The following is a 22,404-nucleotide window of genomic DNA, read 5'->3' on the forward strand; positions in this document are numbered from 1 at the left end:
TAGAATGGTCTCCCTGGCCAGGCATGGCCGTATTTATACAATTTACGAGGATCAGGATTTGGGGTGAGCGTAGCGAGAGGGCCGATCACAGCGGCTTAAGCGTAAGGTGTGAAACCCTCTGATCCTGAGCTGGAGGTTGAAGGTCGAGACTAGGTTGGTGATCGTACCCCTACGTCCACTGCATAGACCTAGTCTCTCGGCGTAGCTGGCTGTACGCTGATTGGCTGGTAGGCGCGCGGCTGGAGCTCAGTTGGGAGTTGTAGGGGAGAGGAGCCACTACAAGCTCTTTCAAGACCAGACTTGGCCAGCACTGGAGCTAGCGAGCCGATCAGTGGTGAAGTCATAGTTCCATATATTTCATAAAAAATCTTATGAAATGAACCACTTACTGAATACTGTACAGTGGTCTAATCAGATTTGGTATAAGCCTACTGAGAACTAACACTTGAGTATGTAAGCAGGCTGGGGCTGATCAGGTGTTGCAGCATTCGTCAGGTTTATTTATTCATTGATTCAGTATTATATTCCCATATGATTGGTCTCTTATGGTTAATCATGATTAATATAACATCTTCAGTAATAGAGAAAAAATACAATACTGTATGTAATTTGTAATATGACTTGAAAATAAAAGGATAAGCTGTATCAGAAGGTCATTTACTCAAGATGCTTCGTGTGACAGCTTTCGGTAGACCAGCTTACAACAGGAAAGCTGATTCTTTTAGGATAATATTTTATCAACCTGGCACTAAATGATGCTAAATTATATAAGAATTGTAGTGGGATTGCATATATAAGTGTTAAAGGAATCATGTGGGAGTTAAGGGGAAGGAGCCACCCAGCCATGCTAACCCCCCCTCTCCCCTCAGGTAAACATTCGTCTTCCACATACAATATACTCCTACACTTATGTTCTTATTTTTATCTTTATAGCACTGTACTGTACAGTTTACAGTTTTCTCTTTATTCATAAGGCAAATTCTGTGTTTACTTACGTATAACACTTTACAGTAAATGACAATCATCTCAGTGACAACCAGACTTATATGTCTGGTTTTCAACCCAGAGTTCTGTTTCATATTTTTTTTTATTGTTGATGTAATATTCTTTTAATACCCTTGTTATACACTTCAAGACCTTAGTTGTTTAATTGCAGTAATAACATAACTGATTTTCTTTAAACAGTTAAGATAAGTTGTGTTATCTCCACCCCCCTCCCCCATATATTCGCTTTTTTCGGAGTGGGGTCTGCCCCAATTAGTCCGATTTATCCTCTATATTTATACAAATCTATCAATAAATTACATACCCCCAAATCCCCTGAAAAAAAAAAAAAGAGTATGGTCACAGGCTACCCTAAGACCCTTGGTGGACCGAAAATGGCCCATGGGCCAGAGTTTCCCCATCCCTAGTATGCAGTAACCATGATGTTCAGAGAAAGACCAGAGGAACACTATCCACCTTGTTTCTAGTGAAAAAAATAATTTGATATTTTTGGGTGAACTGGCCATGTGGGAGCGTGTTCTGGTTTCAGGATAATGATGTGCTATTCTTGAGATTATTTTCATATTGTAGTGTATTTAGTATGTCAACAAAGTGAAGGAATCTTCTTAAGAACTTAACTTTATTTGATGATGTATATAAATATACAATTGCTTGCACTTTGTGTATATTATTCAGTTTTAAATAAAAATTATAGCATTCAATATATATGAAATATAATCTTCTTAACCTAAGAACATATTGATAAAGGAAGTTTAGTAAAGCAAGCCGAGACAAATAATGACTAAAGGCTAATAATTAACAGTTGTGGTTTTGTTTATATGCACACACACAGTAGAGTAGCTAATACTTGTAAATATTATGTCTATAAGTAATTTTTCCTTTAAATGATAATGTTATATGAAAAAGAAGGGGTAGGAGGTCCTCCACTGAAAAAGGTTCAGTCCAGTAGTGAATGGCTAACAATAGTGTACTGTACTGTACTTAATACATTATCCCTCCATCTTCAACACTTACCATGTAATCAAACTGCCTCTCTTTTAAAAGTTCAGTTATCCATTCACTAAAAATAAGTTAAAAACACTATAGTCAATACACACAAATTCAAGTCAGATGCCAAGTTATTTAGGAAAATTAAGAACCAAACAGACTGCCAAGAGTTGAAGAAAGATCTCTGAGCTTCAAGAATTGTCGAAGAAATGGCTGCTAAGATTCAATGTCACAAAATATAAGAGGATGCACCTGGGAAGTACTAAGTGTAAGGAGGCGTATCAAATGTCCCAAAGAAACGAAGAAAATGCATTATTTGAGACTGAATGTAAAAAGGACCTGGGTGTGTATGTTGACAATGAACTGAAGTTCGCAGGCCATTATGAGAAGGTGAATCAAGCAACTAAATTATTAGGTCTTATAAGGTCGTTCAGATATCTAGATGGTTCTTCCCATATAATGATCCTCAAAGAGTGAGGTGCTTCCCCGCCTGAAGTAGTCACCCTGCCTAGTCCCCAAGATATGCTAGGGACTGTCAGTTAATTGAAAATGTCCAAAGGAGGGCCACCAGGCTGGTGCCTGCACTTTGGCACCTCACCTATCCAGAGAGATTAGTGCAACTGCAACTGCTTAGCTTATACTACAGACTGGCAAGTGGGGGACCTAATTGAGGTGTATAAACATCTCAAAGTCACTACTCAATTGAGAGTCCATACCTGGAGCTGGCAGACGCCTGCCCCACAAGGGGTCACAGCTCAAAGTTGAAGAAGCCGCAAGTCCAGACAACTGTGAGGACGAACTTTTTCGGAGTGAGAGTTGTGAAATCTTGGAACAATCTGCCAGAGAGTGTTGTGATGGCACAGAGTGTGAGCTCTTTCAATACCAGACTTGACCATCACTGGAGCAGGTTCAGATACGTTCAGAAGCCAGTGCATGCCCAGTACTTGCCAACAGTGCGTAACAGAGACCTGACCGACCTCCCAAGCGGCTAACAAGCCGATCAGTGGCAAGGAGCATAAAAGTAAAAGAACAAAAGAGTTTTTCAAATCAAAGTTTATCTTTTCTAATAAAACAATGAATAACCATCAACTGCAACAGCTTCTCTGGAGAGAGAAAACTATTACAGATGACATTTGCCCTTGCCTATATTTCTAAATTAAATTGGGGTCATAACTGATTAGTGAAAATTGAAAACACTGATTAATAAATTATTCCTGGATTATTTATGATGTATACTTATGTACTGTACCAAATTTACTTTTGATTTGTTGTCTTTCACTCAAGTCATTAAACAGAAAGGATATTTCCTACAGACAGATGAACAGGGATAAAAGTAGGTACTGTACCCAGTCCACATTCTATGGCAGGGGCATTTTAAAGACACTAATTTCACTTAGCTAAACAATAAACACTATTTAGCATTATTTCACATAAAGAAGAAAAATGCCAAACAAACCATCAGCAGAACACTAGTGAGCAGGAGGGTGCTCTGCATGTTACTCTAATATACTGTAAATCCTTAGCTCCCAAACTGAGCCACCTTTGAAGACTATTTCCTCATTATTGTACCATATTGTTCTACTAAATATGCACTTCCAGTTGCAATGCACTTTTCATACCCTATTGCCATGTACGTAAACCCTGATAATCCTGTATTTTGAGGGCATCATCTGTAACAGCAATTAACATTATTTTTAAGTTTTAAGGTTTCATTAAAAGAGGCTAGCTCAGCTTATACAGGTACTGTACTGTAAAGGTAAGGCAAACACAAGTCAAATACTGTAGACTCTCAGGTTGTATGGTGTAAAACTGATTCAAATGGTTTAGATTATGAGACCCAAGTGATCACTTACTGTACTAAAGAACTGTTAATATCCATTATATACAAAGAATAATATCTGTCACATCAAGGCCCTGATTTTAACCAAGTCTTAACTGGAGTTGTCACACTAAAAATTTGTGGCATAGCTACATCATCAGTGCTTTCAGTAAATCTCTCTCGCAGACTCTCGGTGAAGAACACCACCCGACACCTCTGTAAACTACCACTACAACTGCTCTAGCAGTGTTGATATTCTTCACAAATACAAATACTATACCATTCAATTATAAATAAACTTTTCTAAAGCAATGAGTGGTTCTCTATTAGAAAGATTTTAAAGAAAGGAAACAATGTCAGGTAAATTTTTTTTAAAGAAAAGTACCAAATAGTGTATTTCAGCACCATTTGGTAGCCTAGGTATATGTGAAGTGCAGATGAAAGAAGAATATCATTAATATTTACATCAGGAACATAACTGGGTGTTCTTTATTCCCAAAAAATTTTGGAATTTGTTTATTTGTGGGACGCAAACCTGTCCCACGTAATTTGATGCTGAGGCACGGCTGAGAGGCCACTCGTCGCAGTGAACTCCCAAAAGCAGATGTTCTACAAACAAATGGTGGAATCTTCCCTCTGTGCTGTCCCTTGACTGGGGAGGCAAGATGCAAGGTATCCCGCAGTCTTCTCTCTCGTAACTGATCAAATGCAGGGAAGTAGCTTGGCGAGGGTGTGGCTGATTCCAGAACAGAGGAGTGGATAATTTCATCTTGACATCTCTCACCAATACCAGCCTATTTGTGAACAAGGAGAAATAGTCCTGTGATAGAAGTAACTATCAATCACAAGAAGCTTGAATTGTATTATCAATATGCAACTTATTTTTTTCATTGAAAAGATAATTGTAAACTATTTGAATAATTGTAAAAAAAAGACATTATTTGGAATAACACAAATAATAATATTATGTGTACCCATCTCCATGCATTAGTGTGCTCTGAAAAGTGTGGGCAAAAAGAGAAATGTGGTGAGTACAGTACAGTACTACTGAAGTGAAGGGTGATGCTTTTCATTCTGTTAATAAACCGCAGAGAGAATACTGTGGACTACAGGATGATGATGTGGAGTACATGATGATGATGTGGACTACAGGATAATGAGGTGGACTACATGATGATGATAATAATAATGTATACATGATGATGATAATAATGTGTACATGATGATGAGGTGGACTACAGGATGACAATGTGGACTACAGGATGATGATGTGGAGTACATGATGATGATGTGGACTACAGGATAATGAGGTGGACTACATGATGATGATAATAATGTGTACATGATGATGGGGTGGACTACAGGATGATGATGTGGAGTACATGATGATGATGTGGACTACAGGATGATGATGTGGAGTACATGATGATGATGTGGACTACAGGATGACAATGTGTACTACAAATTATATGCAAAATCAAAGTTTAAAACACAAGTAAGAAAAGATGGAGACAAATAAGTTTTTGTCCTGTCCATCAACTATGTCAATATCTGTAAATATAAACTGCAACTGTTTTATGATCTCATTTCCTACCTCAAAAATCTAATTTAAAGATATTTGCAAAACAAAAGTAGACTTATATGTAATACCCTTTAAAACTGACTTAAAACTTTATGCTAATATTTAATGGCACTTCTTTATAACTGACAAGCACAAAACTTACATACATTAAACCTTAAAGATTTATATACTGTATCAGGGTCCAATAATATGTACATGGCAGATTTACATACATGCATCATTAAACACTTTACTGTACATTAGGGTCCAATATGTAAAGTATCTCAAAAAAGTATAGGTCCACACATTATGAGACCATGGATGATAGATATTGGGACATGTATTTACTTTAGTACTGTATATAGTTTTAACACAAGTAGTGCAATGTGTATTTATTCAGGCATACTTAATATGATGTTCGGTTACCAAATTTATAGTAGGATCAGTATGCCACAGAGCCAAGCATACCAACCCTCCCGGGACACAGTGCCATTGCATACCAACCCTCCCGGGACATCACGAGTTGCCCGTAGCATGTCAGAAGCCATTGGATCCATCCTGGCAGATACTTTTTTGAGATATTGTACATGACAGATTTAAATCAGAATACTGTACAGTACATGCAGAAAAATTAAATAAAAATGAGAGACACAGAAACAAGAATTGAGTGCTTGACGTACTGTACAATAAAACCACACACCTCAAGATTTTTTGAAGACAGGAAGACATTTTGTGTGTTAGGACAACAAGGAACATTAACATGAATTTTTCTGTATTTCTGATCCAGGTAAGTCAAATCCAGTGCTGTTGAGACATTCTCTGCTACTTCTTAGGTTATTCTGGAAGTTAACAAACCCGTGAGCTGCATACTAAACACCTAAAGCATAAAACTACTTAATCCCTTCCTTACCACATGCATTGGTAACTACATTTAACATACTTAGAAAGATTCACAATATGATTGTCGACTCGGGATATCAAGCCCACATTAAATGACAGAAATGTACACCAAACAGTAATGTACAATTAGCATCAAAACAGCATTATTTCAAAATAGGTTTTGCCTTCCATTTAACATGTACCACTGCTATCCTCCATGTATATTCTGGTTCAAGTCATGAGGTAAGGAAGAGGATTAAACATGAAAACAGCTAAACACAAAGCTGCCTACCTCTAAATGGGGTTTTGGGCAGAATTCAGTACTGTATTATGGAATTTCTGAGTAGGACACAGCAAAACTGAAGACTGTATAGAGTTCCAGGGAGCCCCTTCCCACCACCCCAAAAACTTTTAATAATAACGGTAAAAGAAAATACATATTGGAGCAAAAGAGAGCACTATGATAATGCTGTTGTAATGATGTGATTTCTTCACTACACATTATCTGTTCTGGTAATATTGTGTTAAACTCACCACCGAGGGCCAAGCTTTAGTACAAGGGCATCACTTTTGGGGCGGGGGGGGGCAAAGCTACTGTTCTGTCTGGAGGTAAAAACAACACACTTACTTTGTTTCTGTCATTGAAATTACACAATTTACAGGTGAGCAGCTCTACAAGTAGCATCTTGTCCATCACCAAGTGTATAACTGTACACACATAACACAAGCAAAAGAACACCACCAGTGCATCCCCAGGCATAAGCTTTAATAAGCAGGAATAAAAAAAAAGATCACTTACTTCTTAATAAGGATATACAGTACAGGTAAACCTCTATTTATGATAACCCAATCCACGATAATTTGCATTAACGATGCTAACATATTAAGACCACTTCCCCGTTTGCCATGTAAACAAACTCTCAACAACAGTGATATCTCCATTAGCTGGAACAATTGGTGCAAAGCGCTTCCGGGTAGGAGAGATTTCCAGGAAATGAGAGGACTCTCTCAAAGCCGGAAAAAATCCCCCATCCCCAGAATTTTTAGGGTACCATGAAAATTTTTCGCGGAATTTTCCAGAAAATCTTTCCCAAACCTGGAATTTATTCTTTTTTTATTTAATACAAAATTTTTGCTCGTGTTTTGTTAAAGAAAGTCACTAGTTATATGTTTTGTACATTTTAAAATTAATAAGAAAAAATAAGAACGGTGTAAATTTTATTAATACAATAGACTGTCTATAGCAAATCTCAACCCACCGTACTGTGGATTCTCAGACACTCTCTGTCGTCCCACTTTCGATAACAAATACGTTGTCGCTGTAGAGAACTTGAGGAGTTTGGTGAAAAATCAATGCAATGGTGGATTTATTCTTGTGTGACCACAGCTTAAGACATGGAGCTCAATGTTTATCTGTCATCATTAGTGTTGTTTTTTGACCTTACAGTGAGAGGATATAACTAAAATTAACATTGTACAAGTCTTGTTAAATGAACTGCTTTCGCTCAGACTATGAAGTGCATCAGAAGGTCAGTAATATGAGACCACTAATTAATCACCCACCCCATTTCCACTGCAAATGAGAGAAGAGTTTATATACAATAGGTGGAAATGACATGTGACCCACTAATCCCCCACCACCCCTCCATCACAAGTGTTAAAATATGGAAAATTGATAACAGCTACGTATTACATTCAGGAGATTGGACAGTACTATACTCCTACTGCAGGCTGAAGATGACAGTACTGTAGTAATATACATTATTTTGTTTCTTTATAATATATCTTACAGTTGCAGTCAAAAGTAATCACCCACTCCACCACTTAACCCCTGCACCTTTCTGCATGGTAAGTCACATAGGGTGGAGAGGGGGAATGGTTGATTTAGGGGAAGGCTATTTGTTAGGAGGGGGGGGAGGGAGTGGTATGCTAAGGGTTGGAAGGCCAGGGAAAGCAGAGACTGGGATAAATGAATGAAATTAAAAATTGGGTCCCCAGAGATAAAACCTTAAGAGGATTAGTAAAAATAGCCTGAGAACGTTTAGATTGGAGGACTGTGGTTGCCAACCCTCAGATTTGAGGATGGTACTCTGATTGATCTATGGAGTCCAAATATGATAACAAAACAGTAAATACAACACACGATATTAGTCATTAAACAATTACTGTTTTTCAATCAGTTCCAACAACTCCTGAGAGGAGATCCCAGCTTTATTTTCAAGTGTAAGACTAGATTGGGAGGAAAGTTACTGCATGGGGTCCTATTAATATTAGAAAAAACATATACGGTATAAAGGAGATAAAACATAACACAGTACAAGGCTTACTTCAAACTTGTCATAACTAAGTGTGGAGTGTAGGGAAGCATCGGTTGTGGTTGAAGTGACAAGGTTCAAGACCCTCTGGCCATTATACTCCATCAGTGGCTTGCCTTGTGGGGTCTGCCAGAGTATACACACACAAAGTCATGAGCACCATCCTCATCTTACTAATATATATATATATATATATATATATATTGTCTGTAAATAATTCTGCAAGGGTTATTCTTGTAGCTTAAACCTTATTTCAAACCTGGAAATCAGTTCCTACATTGTAACATTTTCATTCTACAACAAACATGCCAAGGCCTAAGACTGGTGGGGTATACAGGACATGCTGTTAAGTAAAATAATTAGAAAATATTAATATTCAGAGTATTTGGGAGCATAAAATATTTTTATATCTAGAATCCCTGATCTATATTAACCAGGATTCTAACTTGAAGTTTGGGATTCATCAAGTTTTTACTTCTTTTCAATAAGGTTAGTTTTGTGACACAGAACTGCTAATAAAAAAAGTGAGTAAAATACTTGTTTTTAAAATAATTTTCAGAAAACAGTAACATCAATACATATACAGTATAAACATGTTGAATAAATCTCACAAGATGAGCTACAGAACTTTGTCAGGACACACCACACTGCTCCTCATATCCTTTTAATAACGGTTTCTATTGTCACTTGTGGATTCTGTTTTGGCAATGTTCTATTGAGAGAAGTTGAGAAATGACCAGTGCACTTCACTACCATTTATAATTATAGTTAGCAGTCCTTCACCCTACATATCCTCTTGGTGTAGAAAGCTGACTGGCTTATTTGGCAACTGATCAAATGATTACCTTGTTTTGAGATGATGCAATGATAAATAGACTTTTCTAAATCTGGTCAAGTAGGGATCTGTAGCCAACAGCCCTGATGACCATCTCCCACCACACACTGCACCAGGAAACAACTTTCTCAGGCCCAGCTTAGCTTTATAATGTTTCCTATTAACCCATTTGTGATCTTGTGGCAGTGACACCCCCATGATGCTAAGTCAAGAGGGTCAGCTAAGAAAAAAATTCTGATACTGTTAAAATGACCTTTATCATATGGTCATAGAGGATTCACATGGTTGAGTGCATATGCCCCTTTCCTTGGCCATGAGTTCATCAATGCTAAATTCTCAGACTTATCATTTCCAAGCAATCCTCTGAAAAATTTCCACACATCCCATGTGATGCTTGAACCTCTTACATTATATATCTTAGATCAAAATTGTGTGTGAGGAACCAAAACCCCTGATTCAGTTAAAAGATAACCACCTACCTATTTTTCAAGATACTGTACAGTAATGACAAAATGACTCAATCAGGTGGCATCTGTCCAAAACTCCTAGTAGCCATTATATTTGGGTGTTACTAATCTGAATGATAATACATCTTTATCATCAAGCACATAAGGATCAGCTACACAAATCAGGTAGCAATGTTAATTCAGACTTCAGTCATTTGAAATTTTTACCACTATTTATAAAGGAACACAAAGGCTGTTCAAGTTACCGTCAAGGGTGTTTGAACTGCAGATTTTGAGGGGGATTTAAATATGACTCCTCCTACAGAAGGTGTTAAGTGTTTGGATCTCTTGCTGCTAGCAGGGTCATCCCCTTCATGCCCTCTCTTCTTAGTGGAGGCCAGTGGTCCAGGGGTCCTAATGTGTGATGCAACAAGATTTGTCCCACGTTTGTTATCTGCAACCTTTGCTTGTTGCTGCTCAAAATAAATAAATAAACAAGATATTACCTATATTGAAACACTGACTCTCATACACTAACACTAACAGTATATTTACAAATCCATAATCATTCAAAAAGAAATATCACATGAATACTGTCAGTAGGTTTTCCAAACATTCAGGAGACAAGGCAGTAACATAACAGTACAGTATATATCCACCAGGTACTGTAGTTCTTTGTGTATATATATATATATATATATATATATATATATATATATATATATATATATATATATATATATATATATATATATATATATATATATATATATATATATATATATATATATATATATATCCAGCAAGCCATCTTCCACAATTTGTCAAGTCTACCCCATATAATTTTATCCTCATTCAAACTTAGCACTGACCCCCTCAGGCTCACAGGTACATACAAGATTACATACTGTAGATATAAGTAAGAGAGGGTGACTAAGGAACCCTCAACTTAGCCAGTGACATGTAATAAATCATACAACCAACCTGCTTCATAATCGTTGGAAACAAAAAGTACTAATTTATACCCCCTATACCCTTCTCCTTCTTTGTTGATGTCTTGTCTCTCCTCCTCTAACACTACATTTATACAGGGAATGCAAGTTCACACAGATCCATATGTTACCAGATAATAAACTCAGGCTTTCATATTTGTATTAGATTTATCAGGAACTTATGAAAAGATACAATTATTCTTTGCGCTCCTCCTTACATACATACACAAACATACTCATACATGCTTATACACACTCTCATACATACATACATACATCCCATTCCTAATCACTGTAAAAATTATCAACAACTCGTAGTTAACCAGTGTGCTCACTCCCTGCCAATCTCATTTTTGTACTGTTACTATGCTGAAATTCCCGGTTGAATGACCTCCCCCTCCCCCCCACCTTGATATTATATATCATATTTGTACCATTTAAGTTACTTGTGTATAATTTGTCAATCAAGTGACCCATCCCCCAATACGTAACTTTCATCATCTTTGTTGATTTTATATTTTCAACCTTTGGGCTGCCATGTTCTCTCAATAAACCATTAATTATTATTATTATTATTATTATTATTATTATTATTATTATATACATGCACACATAGTTACTGTACATACACACACAAACATACATAAACACTCATATACATGCACACACAACTGATACACACCCTCTTAGTCTTCTCAACCTCCTTCTTCACATTGTGGGACTGCCAGAGTTCCTCCAGATACTGGGTGATCTCCATACCATATATCATAAAAGGCCGACCCTCCTGTTCCTCTAAGGCCAGAGTACTGGCAATAATTCGCTCTTCCACACGTGGCAGCTCCTGGGAAGTGAAATATTACCATTAACAAATAATAAATGAAAGAAATGTAAGTGCAGTATTGGACCAACTTAGCTGTCATAATAACATCTTATAATTATTCAGATGAGATTTAAAACAAGGAAATTATACATTTTTAATATCACACAACTAGATTATGATGTTTAAATTAACAGCCTTTAAACCATCTCCGAGAGTTTGTAAGATGGCAACCCTATTATAATGGGGAGGTTACAGTTAGAATACAACAAATTTAAACTTAAGCCAGACTAGCTTGGCTTAGGTTTCACTCATCAAGATTAGGTCGGTGAATAGTTCTATACATGTTAGTATTTTTAAGTGAATTACAACCACACCTGATGAAAATACCAGAATGACACTCACAGCTGCTTCCTACACAGAGGAGTTTCTTCTTCAGGGTGGGTAGCAGACACACTGTTTAACACTCACTCTCAAGCCTTATTCTAAGTGAAGTTTTGAAAGTAACTCAGGATTTTCTTTAAGCTTGGTCTACTCTATACACCTATTTCAGATAATCAAGGTAACAGGGATTTATTCCCTCCTCAATAAGCAACACAATTGTCAATTCTTGTACAGTACATCAATTTTATTAACTGAATCAGCTTGCTCTATGAATAATAATCCTCCCTGACTGGTTGGTCAGAAAGAACTCTTGATCACCAGTTTGTTACTTTAAAAAATGCTGTTACTCTCCCCCCATGATAGTTCCGTACTCCTCATTCACAAAACCAATACAGGTACTGTACTGTATTTAGCACCTGCCTTACTCTGATCACACTGTTTCATCTTTTAAGTAACATTATCATAAAAATTTAATATGAAAAATATCTGTAAGTAACAGAAAATGTATAAATAAACCAATTAGATCTTTCTGCTGGACTGTGAAGCTGTAGATAAGCTAGTAGTCCCTTAAAAAGTACTGTACTGTCAACTGCATGAAGCTGTGATCATATGAAGATGGCTGACTCACCTTAACAAAAAATATAAGACAAATGACAAAAAAAAGTGAAAGTAGAGTTATAAAGAGAAAAATATTGCAGTTTATTGTGTAAAAAAGATAATGTATACAACTTACAGCTTTTACTTTTTTCTTGGCCTTCTCCTCCTGTAGCAGAGCTCCTCCTCTTGTGTTGAACAGCCGACTGGGATCCTTAGCTCTCTCCTCTAGCTCAAGCATGTTGCCAAATAAAGTGAGGAAGGTTGCAACCATTCCCAGTAATTCACTATTTTCCATGTAATATTTTTTCCACTTCTTTATCTCTCTTTCATAGGCAGACAGTTTGTCTTCATTAGCTTCATCTGTACAGTGTAATACAAAAATAAAATAAAATAAAAACATGGACTAAAGGCCACATGATGGGTAACACAATATGTCTTCCAAAATAAAATTACAATATATTGTCTACAAATGAATTCTTAATTGGTGTCCATTTCCTTTGAGACTTTGATAAGGTAACTTAAAGACTTAAAAAAAAATTATTGCTGGTGCTACCATAATTTACTAAACACCTACTGCTTTGTCTGAATAACAAAAATAATGCTTCATGCTCACATGTGAACAGAAATCGCTTCCACGGTACCACAAGGGCGACAAAAGCAACCCTAGGCTTGTATTTCACACAAAGCCCGTTCCTCCGTCTTATTATTAAGCAATGTGAACCTCCACCAGGGATTACCCATGCCAACTATGTGGTCGAGTAGCATTTTACAGACTCCAGCTAGAAAGCATGAGACACAAGACCTAGGGTTGCCTTTGTTGCCCTTGTGGTACCGTGGTAGCGATCCCTGCTCACACATAAAGGTCCCAGGTTCGATTCCTACTAGTAGGGTATTGTTTGTATATTGAAGTCCACGTATATATTAACTGTTGAGATATAATAGTAGTCTCTTGTTTTCTAGCTGATACTGGACTTGATATCAGGTAAAACTTTACCCATAAATAACTTGCTTTATATCAATTTATACTGTACTGTAATGACATGAAATTGGACTGAAAACCTTAAGAGAATCATCCCTTTAAAAAACTGGAAATGCCCCACCAGCATCCCGCAGCATTACCCCCATGCCTAACATGGGTGAGCAACATAGACCAACCTGAAAACATTGTTAAGAATGAGTCCCTCTCTTTGATGTCAACATAACACTTGTCCCACCACAAGCTCAGCTCCTTCTGGAGCTTTTCCACAAGCAGGGACAAATTCTGATGACGTAGAAGCAGCAGCCTTTCAAGTTCTTCGTTCAGCTGCAAATCAACAGCAGAATGACAGACATATCCAAGAAAAATTTTGATATTAAGGTTTCTGGCAACCCTCTGTTGTAGTGGAAAGGGTTTAAGAGAAACAGAAAAGGGGAACAAGTCATGACACATTACTTTAGGAAATAAGAGTGTCGTAAATGAAAGAATACAGTGATTGATTATGAATACGATCTTAGCGCCACAACAGCCAAGGTCATTTGGCGCCAGAGAAAATTAATGTTAAAAGATTAAACTAAAATCAAAATGATGAAAAAAGAAAAGAAAACTGATAAGAAAAACAACCCAAAAGGAAACAAGAATAAACCTATAAAAGAGAGAGGAGACCAGCCTCCTCTAAAGAAAAAACACACCACACACACAAAATCATGAACCAAAACTTTACCTTTGCTATGTTTGAAGGTGTATGTTTAGGAGCAGTGGCCAAGAATGCTTGCTGCTCTTCACGAGGGACTTCAAGCATACTCCAAATATTGGCAATCTTTTCTCGCAGCTCCTCTGATTTTGCCTTATTCTCCTGAACACGGAACTCAAGGTCACTGTGGACAGTCTGAGGAAATTCTGACAGGATTAACTTTAGTAGAAGTACTTGTTGTTTCCATTCTCCTAAACCTCCTGGGTAGACCCTGACATGCTCTCTGTCCCTCACTTCTTGCACTCCCACATCTCCTTAATTCAATATTTCTATTTCTTTCCCCCTATTTACCCTCTTCTAGGCTACATTAGGTCAGATGAACTTAGATCAGGTTAGGATGTTGAACATAATAAGTTTACATCATGGGAAGTTAGGTCACATAAGCATAAAGACTAGATAAAAAATAAGGTACCTAAAAATAGATCATATCTTGTTAAGCAAAGAATTTACAATACAGTACAGTATAGGATTATCAAGAGTAACAAACCAAGATAACTGAAACAAGAAAATATACATTGAGGAAATGCATGTATGACACAACATTATTTGCCTGTGATGACTGTTAATGCATATTAAAAATAAAATGAAAAAATAGAACACTAAGATCTAAAGCAAACTAAGCTAAATTAGGCTGAGCTAAGTTAGGTCAGTTTATCTTGGTGAGGGAAAGTTGGGTTTAATTAAGTTAGGTCAGGTTAGGATAAATGAATTCTGTTTAGGTTAAATTAGATAATATTACGTCAGATAAGGTGAAAACAGTTTAGATTAGGTCAGATTTGATTGTGTGTGTGTGTGTGTGTGTGGTTCATGAAAATAATCAGGGAATCGACATACTCATCAATGGTAAATGTGCTGCTTTCACTGACTGGAGGAACACTCCTCAGTCTTGAACCACAGCTGATACATTCCACTAGAAGCTGACTTACACAATAGATATAAGAACAATTGAGGAGTTTGGGGCCAAAAAACTTATACACGAGATCGACTAATGGACGAGTACTACTGTATATATACAGTAGTTCTGTACATCAGACAAGTGTAGTATGGGAATCACTGAGACTAGTGAATGACTAAGATTCACCAGTATAAAGGTCCACAAGAAACAAGACAATGAAAGAGGAACTCATCTTTGGGCAACCTACCTTAAGATACTGTAAGTCAACCTTGCTAAGAGGAATGTCTTCATTATCACAGCAGATAACTTCCTGTGAGATGGTGTCTTCAGGTGACTGCTCCAACTGTTCTAAAAACTTCAATAATCCTGCCTTTAGTGATCTGAATGTTTTCTCTCGTTCCACCTAGAAAATGGTAATGAATCATACTGCATTATCTATTTACTGTACTGTACATGCTGTTGATGGGAAATGCTTTCTTGTGTGGACTAACAGAGTTAATCTACATGGATATATATAAGGCCCCACTGATACACATCTATTACAATGATAAGATTAAATGAATGAAGGAAAAATATATCCATGTACAGGGGGTCCTCAGGTTACGTTCCTGAAGAATCTCTTATGTCAAATTTGTACATAAGTCGGAACACATGCTATGTGCATACTGCACTTACAGAACAATGTTTAAAATCCCACTGTATCATAGCCCAAGTCCTTATATACATCTAAAATCACTTAATTTAAGACAAAAGGAGAAATAGAATGATAAAATACAGTAAATGAAAGTATAATAAGTCATTAGGTAAATAAAATACTGTACGTATATTTAAAGTTTAACAGTTCGTATCGGTAGGCGTTCGTAAGTCGGGGACCCCCAGTACTGTATTTGCTCTTATATCTGGCTATCCTGCATTATGTGGGAAAGAATTTGAACGAGTAAAAAAAATCATATAAGGCTTTCAAAATGTTTTATACTGTACCGGGACGCCTGTGGTGGCTGTCCTACTTATGGATGGCTGTGGGTACTGGGTAGCCAAGGCCAATGGAAAAAAAACTTTAACAACTTCAAAGTATCATAAAAATTATGTTTTATTTTCCTATCAATATAATTTGTTTTTCATTTAGCTCAGTTGCATTATAAATATAATCATTTGCATATAGGTAAACCTCAAGATACGATGGGGTTACGTTCCTGAAAAACCCATTGCGAGGTGAATTATTGTAGGTAGGGAGCATTATAACATGGGGTTCAGTGGGATACCTTCCCAGTCAGTCCCCAAACATACATGTATCACCGACAAAAAATTCCTACAATGCTACTATCAGTACAAACCAAGTAAACAACACTCACCACATCGTGAAGAATAAGTCTGGTCATCATCACATGTCCCCTTCGAGGCTAAGGGGACTCTTGTAGGTGGAGTGGAAGCGTCACTAAGACTCCCACACAGCCTCTGGGGAGTCTCATGCTACTTAACAATGTCAAGCTTCACCTCAGAGACACAGTTGTCATGGATGCCTTGGCCTTCCCAGACATTTTCAAAGTTACACTGTTCACTTCAGTCACAAAAACAGAGCGAACAATGATAACAAAAACAATGATAGAGGTCGACACTGCTCACATTTTCAAAACAAGTCAACACACCTTACAATCACAAAAACAAAAAATAACATGACACAGTTCATTCTAAATGTTTGTGCTGTCCTCTCTCTAAATAAGAAAAAACACTGATGATAAGTAAAATGTTGGCCAATAATTATGGAGCTATGCGATGGCAGGTTTACGATTAACAAAGTCCCAGCACGGTTGTGGTGCACGGGTTGGCCGCGTGGCGACACATGGGTAGGCTTACAGGTGAAGGTAGAGATGCGTCATACATAGGGTTAAATATCATTCCCTTATAAAATGTCACTGACTTGACATAGAAAAATATAAGTTGCATGCCTGGAATCCATGCAAGACAACGATTAATTTCAGTATAAACAACCCATAGTTTGCATAGTGAAAAAATTTCCAACCAACGGATAACGATGGCTATTCGATGGATATCGCTAAAGCAATTTGTTTTGATCGTATATAGCGAGATGGTTTTAATTTATAACCATCGTTAAAGTGGAATATTGCATCCTGGGATATAGTATCTCGAGGTTTACCTGTGCAGGAGTATTTGTTTTATAATGTACCTTTTCCTTCTCCATGGACCTGACGTGCTCTTCCACCGCCTTCAAATCATCTGTGGACGGCACAAAACCAGATGGAATGTAATATGGAGTCTCATTCAGCACCTCACACAGACCCTGCAAGAACACAATCATTTAATAATAACAAATCTGGTAAAGCTGTGAACATGGAATGAATATCAGCTTATAGAGCGTGTGAGTGTGTGTCCTCCCCTACTCACCACTGGAAACCCAGGTACATATTAACAAGTTGCCTAAGTGTGCTGCCAACCCAGAAAATGCAGCAGAGAACAGAAGATGGACAGAACTCTGGTGACTTAGATGCCTTCAGGCATGTTGAAGCAAAGTTTTACAGCTCGATGATCTTCCTAACACCAACCCACAGGGTGAGAACAGCTAGCAAGGTAGGGTCACAACTGCCTGAGGTAATCAGAAACTACCTGCCTACACTATGGACTAAACTAATATCTAAGCTAGCCTAGGCAAGGCTAGGAAGTGCCCCAGTATTAAATGGATGAGTAATCTGTCCTGGTACTCGGGTTGCCAATGAAAATACTACAGCATTAACCTCATCCTTCTCCTGTAGGTGTCTCAGAGTCTCCAGTCTCTCATTCATTATTTGCTGTAGTTTCTCCACACGCTCCTGCATCAGGGCGTCCAACTCCAGCAAGGTGAGGCCCTCCACATCCTCTTCAGGCTTCATACACAGCTCCTGTATATACGAAACATTTCTATTAAGTGTCTAACCACTTCTTGGTGTAAACAAGATTAATTTAAGGGAAATTCAATATGAAAAACATACAATGAAGTGGTAAGGTTATAAATGCCAATGGGCTGAGGAAAGAGAATGTAGCTAAGGGATATAAAAAAAAAAAAAAAAAAGCTGGACATACAAAAAAAGAGGTGAAAGGGAAGAACTGAAGAAAAATGACAAGAAGTCCAGATGAGATGTGTGGGTACAAAATAGGTTGACAGTGCTCATTAAAAAGAGCATAAGTGCCTGATAACTAATTACAGTACAAGGGTGGGACAACTACACTCATAGGTAAAGAAAAAACAAAACATAGTTGGTGAAACTCACTTCACACAGTTTCAATACATCTCGAGTGTTTTGCTCAATACTGTTGGTGAGTTGATTCTTCAGTGCTCTTTCACCATCAACAACTTTATCACACAAATTCTGAAAAAAATAAATAAATAAATAAAATTGTATATATATATATATATAATCATAAAAAAAATTTTGAATGACCTAAAAGCACTTAATATAACAAAGGCCTCTTTTTAAGCATGAATAAATATTGAATATTACTTAAATGCAAAATAAACGAGAATTGAGATTATAGAGTACAGTACAGTATAGTACTGTACTGTATACTGTATGTGTATCCAGAGACAACCTTTACTTACAATAAACTAAAACAAAACATTTTACCACTTATATCATTCACGACCAGAACAACATTTGAACCTACAGCAATGTGACCAAAGAAATGTCCTCTTCTAATCTCCCGTTGTTCGTCTGGCATACCAATGTCATCCCAGATGACCTCTAGTCTAGTCAATGTGCTCTCTAACTCTCTCGGTGTTGCTGATCGTAGACTGTAAAGTAATACATCAAGAAACATCAATAAATAACACACACACACACACAAGGTTGTGCCAAATGAAAAGTTGATATGACCTCTCAATGACATTGAATGACTGGAGAGTTTGCATTGCTTTTGATAATTCATTACATCCATTCTGCAGTGTAACGTGAAAGAGCGTAAAACAATATAAACTTTCAATTATTAATACCACCCATCTCCTCTCTGTAAGCTGAGTAAGACTGACTCTGTAGTGGTAAACTGTTTATTATCTCTTCTCATTAAAAAACGGTAAATAGTGTACAAATATTAGATTTCTTCGAGTACAAAGTACATTGACATACACTTTATTTTAGTGTCACATTATCAGTTTTTTTGCAATGCTTTACCCTGCAATTCCCATCATTCTTCATGCCCTGCCCGCTACAGGCAACTTATGATTGAAGATAGAGAGAGAGAAAAATAAATAAAAATTATGATAAACGTAATGGGTTTTTGCCGTGACCGGCTAAGTTCCTAACACTATTTTACCGTGAGTGCACTCTGATTGGGTAAGTACTTTCTGTTTAATATGATAGGTGGGGGTCCGCCCCCCTCGGTTAGGAAGTTAGGTAAGATTAGGTATGTTTTTTTGGTTGGTTAGGTCAGGTTCTATTAGGTTCCAGTAAATGTCGCCTCTTTTATAAAGATAAGTTTCCATGCACAACAGAAATAAGGTTAAGTATGTTTGTATCTACACAATGAGTGACTCACGGCAAAATACCAGGTACAGTAAATGCCAAATCCCACCAGTCATAGTCAAACATAGTTCTCGCACTGCTTGCCGGTAATGAACGATTAGCCAATTAGATCACACTCACTGTAAAATAGCGTCAGCAGGAGCTTAGCCGGTCACGGCAAAATATCCACTGCCTATAATAAAAAGTTGTCATATCGATTTTATTAGTTAATATTGATATTATTACAGTTTCTGCCACAACTCAGTTAGAGCAATCTTGTGTTTACAATTAGTTATATCTTGTCAATAGGAACAACTGCTAATTATTGACAACTGACCAGCGGTCAATTTTTCATAGAAAATGTTTATAAAAATGACACAATTTCACCGTTTTATAGTGGACACTCATACGTACTTTGTGTAAATGTGTTAAAAAATGGCTATTTATAAATTAAACCTAAGCTAACCTTAGTTGATATGAAAAACATGCAGAAGCATTTGAAGACCTCACCAACCTAACCAAACAAACCTATCTAACATTACCCAACATCCAAGCCACACCCCTCGCACCGCCCTGTACAATAAACTGATACAACTTTCTATGATAAGGTGTAATTTTTATTTTTGTGGTTGTGAGAGCAGCCGCCCGTACTAAATGGTTTATAAGGATACACTGAGCATCACAGTTGATCTTGCCCGGGTGGCAGAGTGTTCTGAAATAGGTAAAGTTAGGTAGGTTTGTTTGGTTAGGTCTGTTTTTCAAAACCACAAATGCTAAGTAATGTTCATTTTTAAAATATCCATTTTTAACATATTTCCACAAACTACAACAGTGACCACTATAATATAACAGTGAAAATCCGGTGTTTTTATAATTGTTTTCAACCAATCCAAATCAAACCCAGCCTGACCTGACCTAACCTTAACCTAGCCTAACCAAACCCAGCCTGACCTGACCTAACCTTAACCTAGCCTAACCAAACCCAGCCTGACCTGACCTAACCTTAACCTAGCCTAACCAAACCCAGCCTGACCTAACCAAACCTTAACATTAACCCTAGCATAACTTAACACCTGCCGTATAAATGCCAAGAAGACACATTAGTACACACCTTCGGCGCCTAAATATCTACCAATCAAAGCATTTGCACAATAAATGATTATCATATCAGTACTCACTGATGAAATATATTAAGTAAATATACACAAATAACTCGTCAGCAGGTCAGTCAGTCAATATTAACCGAGTCACACTAAAAACCTTAGGAAGACAGTTTTAAGCTTCAATGGGAGTTAAATGTTAATCAGGGGCGTCTGTATTAGATACTCCTATTTACACCCGACAAGCTTCTTTACCACTACCAAATGGACTGAATTATACGGAACTGAGGGTAGTTTATGAAGCTGTTATTAGTAAAAGAGAAAATAAAGCCTTACCTTGCGTCAGCCATCAGGAAACACACACACAGGAATCTTAACTTTTGAAATGGTGGGAAGGTTTACTGTCAGTGTGGCCAAGTCCTCATGAGCTGTACCCGCTAACATGAACATTAATTTGGTTTAGTGAAGTCTTTATACAAGTTCTCATCGATTCATCATGTACATAAAACTGCGGTATAAAAATAATAATAACTAATTTAACGGGTAATTTAAAGCTCTGGAGAAACAATAGAAGATTATCTCGATTACTCAATCATATATTCGCTTAAAATCATTAATATCATTATTATTTATATTTGTTAATTCAAAAGTATCTTAACCTCATTAAAATCATCGAAAAGATTAAAACAATTTACAAAGATCCACTATATACAAAAGGCTAAAAACCTTCAAACTTTAAAGCTTGTAACGTTTCCCTTAACTTGACACCACTGTATTAGGTTTGTAATGGACGTGTTGCCAGCTTGAAGAGTTGTTAAAAAATATATATTATTTTATCCATATGCAAACTTCATTCAGATAACACTACAAAACTTTCATATTCTTTTATATAACCATTTATTAAACTATGGCTGAAATCAAGAATTAAATCACTGTGACTCCTTGAGGGGCGAGCGTCCGCCATGTCCAACACTAAGGGTACTTGACTCAGTAGTGCCCCCTGAGATGCTTGTACACCTCAACTAGGTCGCCCCTTGCCCGTCTGTAGTATAAGCTAGGCAAGTTCAGGCGCTCCAATCTCTCAGGGTAGCTGAGGTGCAGACACCAGTTTGGTGGCCCTCCTTTAAACATTTTCAACCAACTGACAGTCCCTAGCATATCTCGGGGACCAGACGGGGTGACAGTACTCCAGATGGGGAAGCACTTCACTCTTGAAGATCGTCACGAGGACGGACCGTCTAGATATCTGAACGACCTTCTTATAAGACCTAATAATTTATTTGCCTGATTTACCTTCTTCTCACAATGGCCCGAGAACTTCAGCTCATTGTCAACATACACACCTAGGTCCTTCTCACACACAGTCTCAACTAGTACATTTTCTTCATCCCGTTGGGACATATGATACGCCTCCTTACCGTTGGTACGCCCCAGGTGCATCCTCTTACACTTCGTGACCTACAGTGATTTATATATATATATATATATATATATATATATATATATATATATATATATATATATATATATATATAGAAAAGGTGGGTATATC

The 22,404-nt window shown here is 37.2% G+C and overlaps 1 protein-coding gene across 3 annotated transcripts; it reads right to left on the minus strand.

Moving 5' to 3' along the window:
• Nucleotides 1-4,185: 4,185 nt before the first annotated feature.
• LOC121880480 (protein regulator of cytokinesis 1-like) lies at nt 4,186-22,193 on the minus strand. 3 transcript variants are annotated; one of them, XR_006091548.1, is made up of 14 exons: nt 21,189-21,442; nt 18,920-19,046; nt 18,526-18,624; nt 18,013-18,156; nt 17,448-17,561; nt 15,510-15,665; nt 14,338-14,502; nt 13,793-13,940; nt 12,774-12,997; nt 11,522-11,680; nt 10,114-10,320; nt 8,579-8,692; nt 6,073-6,211; nt 4,469-4,605 (listed from the first exon to the last, which is right to left on the minus strand). XR_006091548.1 is itself a non-coding variant. In XM_042387684.1 (13 exons), the coding sequence occupies exons 2-13, from the start codon at nt 18,971-18,973 to the stop codon at nt 4,273-4,275; spliced, it is 1,917 nt and encodes a 638-aa protein (XP_042243618.1). In that variant the 5' UTR covers nt 18,974-19,046; nt 22,146-22,193; the 3' UTR covers nt 4,186-4,272. The 3 variants fall into 3 exon arrangements, 2 of the variants coding, with proteins under 2 accessions (XP_042243618.1, XP_042243617.1); XM_042387684.1 differs by lacking the exons at nt 6,073-6,211; nt 21,189-21,442 and adding an exon at nt 22,146-22,193 and having other exon boundaries at nt 4,186-4,605; XM_042387683.1 differs by lacking the exon at nt 6,073-6,211 and having other exon boundaries at nt 4,186-4,605; nt 21,189-21,447.
• Between the last annotated feature and the right edge of the window lie 211 nt (nt 22,194-22,404).

The sequence above is a fragment of the Homarus americanus genome, unplaced genomic scaffold (assembly GCF_018991925.1).
Source record: "Homarus americanus isolate GMGI-L3 unplaced genomic scaffold, GMGI_Hamer_2.0 scaffold15794, whole genome shotgun sequence".
Classification (NCBI taxonomy): Eukaryota; Metazoa; Arthropoda; class Malacostraca; order Decapoda; family Nephropidae; genus Homarus; species Homarus americanus.

Bases quoted from the DNA above. Each gene is read 5' to 3' on its own strand.
- LOC121880480 (XM_042387683.1), bottom strand. The intron at 17,562-18,012 runs GTTAATGCTGTA...GTGTTCTTGCAG, and splicing joins ACCTACAGGAGAAGGATGAG to GGTCTGTGTGAGGTGCTGAA. The intron at 14,503-15,509 runs GTAGGTTGCCCA...GAATTTCCTCAG, and splicing joins TTGACTTACAGTATCTTAAG to ACTGTCCACAGTGACCTTGA.